This window comes from Bombina bombina, chromosome 4, assembly GCF_027579735.1.
Source record: "Bombina bombina isolate aBomBom1 chromosome 4, aBomBom1.pri, whole genome shotgun sequence".
NCBI lineage: Eukaryota > Metazoa > Chordata > Amphibia > Anura > Bombinatoridae > Bombina > Bombina bombina.
Genome location: NC_069502.1, coordinates 733598815 through 733610149, shown reverse-complemented (window position 1 = coordinate 733610149; position 11335 = coordinate 733598815). Strand labels below are relative to the sequence as shown.

The window sequence follows — 11335 nt, the reverse complement described above, 5'->3', positions numbered from 1 at the left end:
ATTTTATTTTGCAAGTGCTTAAAGGGACATTGAAAAACAAAATGTAATCATCATTAAAATGTTGCCATTTGGGCATGATGGGTATACTGGCTCAATTATGTTTGTCAAACTTTTAAGATGTTTGTATTTATGTGTATTACACTGTAGATTTATTTTCTTTAAAGGAATTTAAACCCCCAAAATGTGTTTGTGATTCACACAGAACATACAACTTTAAAAACGTTTCCAATTTACTTAATTTATAAAATTTGCTTCATTCCTATGGTATTCTTTGTTGAAGAGATACCTAAAGAGGTGTCTGGAGCACTATATGGCATGAAACAGTGCTGTCATTCTTGCAAACCTGCTGCCATATAGTGTTCCAGACACATGCACACTCCTGAGTTTATGTCCCTGCTTTTCAACAAATGATACCAAGATAACAAAGACAATTTCATAATAGAAGTACATTAGAAAGTTGTTTAAAATTGCATGCTCTATCTGAATCATGAAGGAAAAATGTTTGGTTATATGTCCCTTTAAGAGCATGTGTCTATCCCTACTTGCTCTGTCACTCTGAGTACAATTCTCTAAATTTCTCTGGTATGGTGAGATTATCTAAGAAGTCTAGTTTGTACTGTGAAGTCCCTCAAACAGAAGCTTATTTGAAGGGGATTTGAAGCGTATTTGTGCTGAAGGTTTATACAATATTTTACGATACAGCAATTATGGCCTTCTGGGAATCGAAGTTTAAGATGGGCTGCTAGCAACAATGTAAAGCAGTGACGTACACTGTACTTGGAGATAATGGTGATACTTGACTCATCAGGACTCAGAACATCTTTAAATGGGTACCTCCTTGGGTGGGCACGTCAAGGAAACCTTGACGTAGCGGCGCAATGATTTCTTGGGATTTGTAGTTATTTTTGTGACAGACTGAGCATTTCACAGAGACTGTTGCTTTGTACAAGAAAAACTACAAGTCCCAGTCAGCATTGCCACTGAACCTTTTTCTATGCCTCTTGAGGGCGGTGTTTATTTCGTCTAAGCTGCCGATTTGCTTGTATGTGTGCGGTTAGTTTCAGTCGCCTGCAGAAGGCGGAGAACGCAACAGGGAGACTGTGTACTGTGCCTCCCAGGGAATGAAGGTGCGTTACCATCATAATGTGGACAAGGGGCTGCCCCTTGTCGGGCATGTGTGGCCTAGCTGTTTCAATAGTAAAGCTTAGGTTGAAGTTATTATAGATGTGCATGTGCCTGGCGGCCTGTAGTGAATTTGTAATCGTTTACAAAGTGTAAAACACTGTTGTTGCACTGTGCGCGGGGGTATATGTACATTGTATTTATACATACCAGTGATGTTTAACTGTGCAATGTGCTATTTCTATGCTGACTCTTTAGCAAGCCGTGCCTTGTGCAACCTGTCTATAAGGTTACTTGGTGCTATTTGCATACATGATTACTGTTGATACCTGTATATTAGGTTACTGCTGCTAGCTGTGTAGATTGCTATCTAAAACTTACTGGGAAGTGTGAGCATGACCACTGCTAGGATGTGATTGCTTCTCAAACAAAAATAATTTGCCACTGTAGTGGGAGTGTTCACATACTGTATATATTGTCCACACTGTTATAAATGTGCCTTGTATGCAAGTTATATCCTAAATGAGAAATGTTTTTGTGCTTTGTGTTCTGTATATGTATTATGATCATATTGTACTGAGTCATCTAGGTTAAAGGCTGTGGGTTAAAGAAAGTAATAACGCGTTTTAACACTTTCATATTGAAATTACATTTTTAGTTTGTTTCCTCGTTTTTTTTTTCCTTTTCGTGCATTTCACTACCTTTTTTAAATGTTGTTTCTTTTTTTAACTTCACATATCCTTTAAGTTGTTAAAAGGATATGAAACCCAAAACATTTATTTTGTGATTCAGACAGACCTTAACATTTTAAAACCGTTTCCAATTTACTTCTATTTTCAAATTGGCTTTGTTCTCATGATATTCTGTGTTGAAGAGATACCCAGTTAGGTGTCTGAAGCACTACATGGTAGGAAATAGTGCTACCATCTAGTGCTCTTACAAATGGATAACTTTCTTGCAAAACAGCTGCTATATAGTGCTCCAGAAATAGGCCGGCTCCTAAGCATACATCACTGATTTTCAACAAAATTAACAAGAGAATGAAGAAAAATAGAAGTAAATTAGAAAGTTGTTTAAGAGTATATGCTCTATCTGAACCTTTTAAGAAACATTGTGGGTTTCATATCCCTTTAAGATAAGAGTCTGAATCAGATCTCGATAATAAAAAATGTAGACATTAAAAAGGGGTTGGTACCGCAAAATCTTTTTGTTTCTTGTACTGTTTACAAAGCTTCCTTCTTTAAAGGGACAGGCAACCCCAACATTTTCTTTCATGATTTGGATAGAACATACAATTTTTCAATGTACTTCCATTATAATATTTGCTTTGTTCTCTTGTTATCCTTTGAAGGAACAGCATTGCACTACTGGCAGCAAGACAAACGCATCTATTCAGCCAATCACAAGAGACAAATGCGTGCAGGCACCAATCAGCAACTAGCTCCCACTAGGTAGGATATGTGTGTATTCTTTGTCAACAAGGGATACCAAGAGAACAAAGCACATTGGAAAATTGAAGTTAATTTAAGTGTCTTAAAATTGCATACACTATCGGAATCATGCAAGTTTAATTTTGACTTTCCTATACCTTTAAGGAACCCTGCTCATCCCCACAGCTGAGAAAGGACATCATTTTTAAAATCAGAGTGGTTATTCTTTTGTGTTATTACACATATTTTTCTTTTGCCTTTTTTTTCAGTAGTTTCACCTTATGTCACTCCCAATGTCAGCTTTTGTTTATAAAAGCCACATTCAGTGCCATAACAGATGTACTGCTATTTCACAAGTGCCTAAATAGTGTGATGTTGAAATCTAGTATTTGTTACATTTGATCAGATTATGTTTTCTAAAAAGGTTAAACTGTGTTGTTGTTGGTGTAGTGTATAACGTCTACATTAAATTACCGTAGGTCATGTTTCTTAAACTATAAAAAAAAAAAAAAATTTTTTTTTGTATGACCTGTGCTCCTGTGCAGAATACATCCTGTGTATGATTTTCCCAACCTAGTGAGAAGCTGATATCTAGAAATTAGTTGTACACATTTATTTCCTTTTATAAATGCATAGTATATAGCGCCAAAAGCCCTGCCTATAAAATACATATTTGAAACTGTCATTTTTTTAGCAACATTTTTTTATTGTTTTACAGTCCATCAATATACCTATTTAAAGGGACAGTTTAGTCAAAATTAAACTTCCATGATTCAGATAGGGCATGCAATTTTAAACAACATTCAAATGTACCTTTATCATAAAATTAGCTTTGTTCCCTTGGTGGTATTTTTGAAAAGCTAAACCTAGGTAGGCTCAAACTGATTTCTAAACGTTGAAAACCGCCTCTTAGATCAGAGCATTTTGAAAGTTGTTCACAGTTAGACAGTACTAGTTCATGTGTGTCATATAGATAAACATTGTGCTCACTCCCGTGGAGTTATTTAGGAGTCTGCACTGATTGTCTAAACTGCATGTCTGTCAAAAGCACTGAGATAAGGGGTAGATGCTTAGATGCAAGGTAGTCAAAGAGGTAAAAAGTATATTAATATAACTGTGGATTTTGCAAAACTGGGGAATGGGTAATAAAGGGATTATCTATCTTTTTAAACAATAACAATTCTGGGGTAGACTCTCCCATTAAAATATATATATTCTTGTACTGTATGGCACATTTTAAAGTCAGATATTACAGTCCTGCTGTATGCATTGCACCTTTTCTGAAGGCAGTGTAAAAACACACTTTTTTCAATTTAAATTACAGGAAAATCAAGCAGAATAAGGACAGTAAATTACTGTACTACACAATATTAAATATTTTTATTGAGATCTATATTTTTATTTTAATGTCCTATTAAAATGAACTGTTTATCTGTAAATTCATTTAATATTTTTACTTTGAGAAAGTATATTTTATTTAATTCACTTTATAATCTTGTTTTTTTTTTGTTTTTATAGGACAAAAGATGTTTATACACGTGCTATAAGAGCCCCTGCTTAAGTCTTTATTGGAAAACATGGGTGTAAAGTAGTGAAGAATCCATAAAGAGCTTTTACTTCCTGCTGGATTTGAGACTATTTTTCACTTACTGGATTGTGATAAGTACTTTTTTTTTTTTTTTAAAGGGACTGCTTTTGTGGTCTCACGTTCTTCTATTCATTCTGCATTATCTTAGCTATTTCCTTTATCTGATACTACTTCCAAATACAAGTAAAGACGCTTATGGTGAAGCTGGCAGTATCCTAAAATAAAGAAACATTTCACAGCCTTTTGCAAGAAATCAGTTTTTCACCTTGTGCTGCTTAGTTTAAATACTCCTTTTTTTTTTTTTTTTTGTTCTGCCTTGTAAGATATATTTCAAAGTTCAGCAAATTTGAAAAGTGGAGATTTTCTTTACGTTTTAAAGGAATCACAAAAGTCTTTACCTTGGTTTACTCAACCATAATATATATATATTTTTTTATGGATTCGCATTTGGAACTGTGCTTTTGAATACCTGATCTGTGGCTTTGTAAACTTGATAGGGTGATGGGCATAATACATCGGAAACAACGAAGAGTTTGTAAAGGCCTTTGGAGAAGACTGGCAAACCGCTAAATACCGTAAACAAAAGCAGTTTCATTTTTCACCGCTCTTATGAATGCCACAACGAACAAGCTTTGCCAGCTAAATCTAGCAGTCGGACCACTGAGCTTACTACAGCTCGATTCTCGTAAATTGGGTTTCTTCCCGCCCTAACGTAAACCTAGAATAAATATATATTTTTGTGTTTACAAGTGCAATATCAATATTTGAATATCGCTTTATTGGAATACAAAACTAGAAGGACCTTTTAATTAGAAAGGCCCCATGAACAGTAAATAAAACAAGTGGTTTAAAAAGCAACAGTTCTTATGATAATTAAATGGGATTTATATGTACATACTGAATTTTGCTTTGTCAAAAATTTATAGTATCTTGTTACAGAATTTTGGATTTTTTTTTTTTTTTAGAGTTCTATTTTTCTATCTCCTCTCAGTGACCTACTACAAGTGGAACTACAACATAACTGTGGATTGCTTTTTTTTTTTTCTGGATTTTTGTTTCTTCCTGGTGGTCCCCAATTTACTTTTCCCTAAGTTGCATCTTATTAATGACCCCAGGAGGCAGTCCCATGAAAGAGTGTGGATATAGCGAAGTTAACACTCGCGGAACGTCCCCCATGGAGTCTCCTCATAAAAAGAAGAAAACTGCAATACGGCGTAAATGGGAGGTATTCCCAGGAAGGAACAAGTTCTTCTGCAATGGCAGGATCATGATGGCCAGACAGTGTGGAGTCTTTATCCTTACATTGGTCCTGATCCTGTTCACTAGTGGAGTCTTCTTTGCTGTTGAGTAAGTAGCTTTCACCATAAGGCTTTGATGACATAAAAATTTCATTTTGGTGTAGGTTATTTATAAATTGGGAGAATTTGTTTCCTACGCAGTGTAACTTTTTTTTGCAATTTTAAAAATTTGGCGGTCCCATCATATTTATTGTACAAAAGATTCTATCTCAAATGAACACAGTATATTTTCCCCCTAATTCCATTAACAACACTTCAACGTTGTTAAATGCTGATCAAAGTGCATTTCATTTTCAATATACATGCAAGCATAAGATAAGTTGTTCCTGCATGGCTTACCTGCATATTCTTGGAGGGCAACTGGCACTAGACACGTTATGTCATTGCAAAAGTTGATATGCAGTTATGAATTTTCACTATAATGTTTTATGTGTTTGTTCTAGGCATGCTTTTATTTTGTCCTATTTTGGACCATGTTTTTATTGTTTTAAAAATCGTTTTTTTCTTAACCTTTATAGATGTGGGGTCAGGATCTGTTTTATTTCTCATAAAGGTCCTTTTTGATTTTTGTTGTGAATAACCTATTGTTTAACCTTGGTTGTACTTTTAAAATATTGAGATCTATATATCTATAGATATCTATATCGAGAGAGATATTAGATGGAAAGATATATATTACATAGAGATATAGATACATTTAAGCCGTTCTTTGCAAAAGCTCAGCGTTGCAAAATTAATGTTTTAAAATCATTTAACCACTGTCAATTTTTTGGCACTATTTACAAGGTTTAGCATATCAGGAGCTGTTTATTATAAATTAACTTGTCCTGTGATCCAAGCACTTGTGTAAAATGTTGCAGGGTTAGGTATACTGTATATTGCTATACTTGCCTATGCTGGGGGTACTCCAGTGGTGGGGAAAATTTTTTTTTTTTTAGAGGCAACTTGTAGCAAAACTTTTGATTTTGCTGGTAAAATAAGATACACATGTATTAAAGGGGCAATACAGTCAAAATGAAACCTAAATTGACTTGTTAGAGTATGAAATTTAAAAAATAAAAAAACTTTCAAATTGACCTTATCAATTTTTCTTAGTTTTCTTGGTATCCTTTGTTAAAGAGTAATCCTAGGTGAGCGCATGAGCGTGTGTGTATATATAGCCATTTGCCAGCAGTATTTGTAACATTGTTAATTGCAGTGTTATACAGTGTTGCAAACACTGCTGCCATAGACTGCTAGACACACCTTGCTCCTATCATCCTACCTAGGGTTATACTATACAACAAAGAATAACAAGAACATAGCACATTTGATAATAAAAGTAAACTGCAAAGTTGTTTAAAATTGCATGCTCCTATCTGAATCTTGAATGTTTATTTTTTACTTTACTGTCCCTTTAAATCACATCGAAGTTACCAACTTGTTTTAATTGTCCCATACTTACACTAGGCTTTACCTTTAACATTTTGAGGTTGGGTGGAAGTTATCTCTGCTAAAATTATACATACGAAATGCTTCTTAATGTAGTTGAAAGCGACTGCTGGCTATTTCCAATACTTCTCATCTCCATTTTTTTAAAGGAAGATATTCCTGTTTTTTTTTTTTTTTTTTTTTGTTTAAATAGTCTGTCCCCAAATAGCAGATGTTAGGCCATGCTCTCTTCCTGAATGACAGGGTGTGGATAGATGACTTCACAGCATGTTCTGAATTCCTCCTATTCTTCTGGGGTTGTAGTTCTGAGAACAAACAACTCTCCAAGGCAGGCAAAAAAAAAAAAAAAAAAAATCCCTGCCTAGCTTTCAGAATTGACATGCTTAACTGTCATGAACCACATACATTTTTAGACCTATATTTTTCACATCAATGCATACAGGAGAAGGGAGCCATGGCTGCTAGAATTTTACTTCTTGCTTAAATCTTTAGGCATATCTGGCTCCTAAGTTTCAGATATTATCAAAAAAAGCCAACACACTTCTTTTATTTTTCAATAATGTGTACCAGCCTATATGGATGTCTGTGTGTGTGTATCTACAAATGACACCTTTTCAACAGTATTGCGGCAGAAACGATGACTGGGCTATTTAAGTGAGAGGAATAAGTTTCTTAAAGATGTATGGTTAAAAAAAGGAATGATATAAAAAGCAATATTACACTTGTCTGGCGTGTGTGTGTATATGTAAATAATCTAGCTAATTGAAACCTGTGCAAAAAAAAATAGCTGTGCCTCTGGTTGTCATTCAAAAGTCTGCATATTTATGAAATGCTAGGATTTACCATTGGAACAAATAAAGTGGACTTTCAGTCATGAAGTATAAAATTCTTCATGCTGAAAGTTCCTTTTTTTTTTTTTTGTTTAAAGCGTTTACCGCACTGAGCTTCTCAGGCAGCCCATGGCAGAAAGCTATTTTGCTGAGTGGTGACGTTTCCACCTCTTAGCCAATAGCCGTGCGGGCCAGTTGGCGCCAAGCCGGATAGAAAATTCCAGTGCTACTATATATGCATGATGGCACTGCAGTTTTCAGCACATTTATAAACTACATTTCTGCCTGTTCTGTGTTTAAAAGACCAAGGACTAGATTACATCACAGTAGCAAGCTTAAAGGACAGTATTCACTTTGAGATTGTAATATAAAAGGCTTAGGTAGAAAAACTTTATAATATACTTTTATTCATTGTGCTCCTTTTTCCTGTAAATTCAGTCTGAAGATGTTTACTGTTCCTTTAAAGAGGTATTTATGTCAAAGTTAAACCTTAATGATTCAGCTAGAGTATGCATCTTTATTTCACTTTACTTATATTTCCAAATGTACTTTGTTCTGTTGTTACCCTTTAGGGAAGAACATACCTAGGTATGCTTAGGAGCTTGCCTTGAGTGCTATATAGCAGTAGTTTTGCAAAAATGTTTCTGACAATATTGTACATTGCTGTCATCACTGCTGACATATGGTGCTCCAGGCATGTGCGCGTGCTCCTGAGTATATCCAGAACTACTGCGCAAAAAGTAGTAGGAAATTATAAGAATATATTAAGCATTAAAAGTATAAAAAAAGTCAGGTATTTTGTTACATTCCATCAGCAGGTGAGAACATACATAATTGATTCTGGTAATGATTAATAATGAAGCATTCAAGGCATTTGCAACAAATTCTGAATATGGCCGCAGGCTCTTTTCAGCGCCGGACTTATTTTTGTCAAAGTAAAACATAAAACTCTGTATTTGCACAATGTATTTGTTGCACTATGACACAAATAAATCAGGCGCTGAAAAGAGCTGAATGTCGCTGCCTACGGTCATATTCAGCATTTGTTTCTCAAACAAGTGCTAAATATGAAGGGGGGAAAAAAAACCCTGCACAACTCTAATGCATTCTATGTATAGCTGTGATGGCCCATGTATTAAGGTGCCACAGGTGCCTGGCTTTGTCAAGTCCTGACATGCAAAATAAACTCTATATGATTGTATTGCTATATATACTTGTTGAACACACGTTTAAAGGGCCATACTAGTGCAATACTAAACGAGCTTTAATAGCACAAGAACAAATGAAAAAACATTTCACAAATAACCAATTCCAATGTTATGGGTAATTAATAAAGTCTTCCTTTTAAAATCTTCTCATCAAATAAATGTACGTCCTTGTCAAATCAGCCTCAATATTCACCAAATATACAAATGAATGTTCCCTCGTGTGCTGCTGCTGCTTCAGTATAGTGGGCTGTTCACTTCCCCACGTAAACTCTTAATCTGTAGAAGGACAGAGCTCAAATACACACGGAACATCACCCTGGTGCAGTAATTTTAAACACCTTTTTTAATAAAATAATTACAAATACAATCCCAAACATATGAGCATCATGCACATTGAAACAAAATAGCAGGTCCTTTCAGCGTTCCAATATAGTCGTATCCGCACCTTTATCAACCCTGGAGTGAGAAACACAGGACGAATGCTACTCTATTGCAGACCTCCTGACTGTTTCATTTTGAGAAAGGGACAGTACCTAATTCTAAACACTGTCCTGTTGGTTTCCTGCACCTAGAACACTCAAATACACCCACAAACTGCACATGCACAGCCACCGACCGTCTAGACACAGCTATAATGCTGCCCACTATACCATCTATGCCCCCTCTTTTGACACGGCTCCACCCACAAAATGTCACTGCCCAATCTCCTGAGTCCCTAATACCTAGCTACAAATATTGGTAACTACAGGTGAAACTCGAAAAATTAGAATATCGTGCAAAAGTTAATTTATTTCACTAATGCAACTTAAAAGGTGAAACTAATATATGAGACTCATTACATCCAAAGCAAGATAGTTCAAGCCGTGATTTGTCATAATTGTAATTATTATGGCTTACAGCTCATGAAAACCCCAAAATCCACAAATTTAGAAAATTAGAATATTGTGATAAGGTGCAATATTCTAGGCTCAAAGTGTCCCACTCTAATCGGCTAATTAAGCCATAACACCTGCAAAGGGTTCCTGAGGCTTTAAATGGTCTTTGTCTGGTTCAGTAGAAATCACAATCATGGGAAAGACTGCTGACCTGACAGTTGTGCAGAAAACCATCATTGACACTTTCCATAAGAAGGGAAAGCCTCAAAAGGTAATTGCAAAAGAAGTTGAATGTTCCCAAAGTGCTGTATCAAAGTACATTAATAGAAAGTTATGTGGATGGGAAAAGTGTGGAAGAAAAAGGTGCACAAGCAGCAGGGATGGCCGCAGCCTGGAGAGGATTGTCAGGAAAAGGCCATTCAAAAGTGTTGGGGACTTTCACAAGGAGTGGACTGAGGCTGGAGTCAGTGCATCAAGAGCCACCACACACAGACGGATCCTGGACATGGGCTTCAAATGTCGTATTTCTCTTGTCAAGCCACTCCTGAACAACAAACAACGTCAGAAGCGTCTTACATGGGCTAAAGAAAAACAGACCTGGTATGTTGCTCAGTGGTCCAAAGTCCTCTTTTCTGATGAGTGCAAATTTTGCATCTCATTTAGAAACCAAGGACCCAGAGTATGGAGGAAGAATAGAGAGGCACACACTGCAAGATGTTTGAAGTCCAGTGTGAAGTTTCCACAGTCTGTGTTGATTTGGGGAGCCATGTCATCTGCTGGTGTTGGTCCACTGTGCTTCATTAAGTCCAGGGTCAACGCAGCCGTCTACCAGGAGATTTTAGAGCACTTCATGCTTCCTTCTGCAGATGAGCTCTATGGGGATGCGGACATCATTTTCCCGCAGGACTTGGCACCTGCCCACACTGCCAAAAGCACCAAAACCTGGTTCAATGACCGTGTGATTACTGTGCTTGATTGGCCAGCAAACTCGCCTGACCTGAACCCCATAGAGAATCTATGGGGCATTGCCAAGAGAAAGATGAGACATGAGACCGAACAATGCAGAAGAGTTGAAGGCCGCTATTGAAACATTGTGGTCTTCCATAATACCTCAGCAGTGCCACAGGCTGATAGCTTCCATGCCACGCCGCATTGATGCAGTAATTGCTGCAAAAGGGGCCCAAACCAAGTACTGAGTACATACAGTATGCATGCTTATACTTTTCAGAGGTCCGATATTGTTCTATGTACAATCCTTGTTTTATTGATTGCATGTAATATTCTAATTTTCTGAGATTGTGGATTTGGGGTTTTCATGAGCTGTAAGCCATAATCATCAAAATTATGACAAATCACGGATTGAACTATCTTGCTTTGCATGTAATGAGTCTATCTCATATATTAGTTTCACCTTTTAAGTTGCATTAGTGAAATAAATGAACTGTTGCACGATATTGCAAAGACCTGCAATTTTGTTTCAGTGCACACTATGCTCTTACATTTTGTGAGTGTATTTTTAATTGTTTTATTAAAAGGCGTTTTTAATTACTGCA

The 11335-nt window shown here is 36.2% G+C and overlaps 1 protein-coding gene across 1 annotated transcript in view; it reads left to right on the top strand.

The window, feature by feature from the left end:
- Window positions 1–1069: 1069 nt before the first annotated feature.
- The window catches only part of ZDHHC14 (zinc finger DHHC-type palmitoyltransferase 14), a 222673-nt gene continuing 212407 nt past the window's right edge, over window positions 1070–11335 (top strand). The window contains exons 1-2 of the mRNA XM_053712213.1: window positions 1070–1127; window positions 4071–5487. Of these exons, the coding sequence (XP_053568188.1) occupies window positions 5246–5487 (242 nt within the window). The 5' untranslated portion in view covers window positions 1070–1127; window positions 4071–5245. The remainder of the gene's footprint in view (window positions 1128–4070; window positions 5488–11335) is intronic.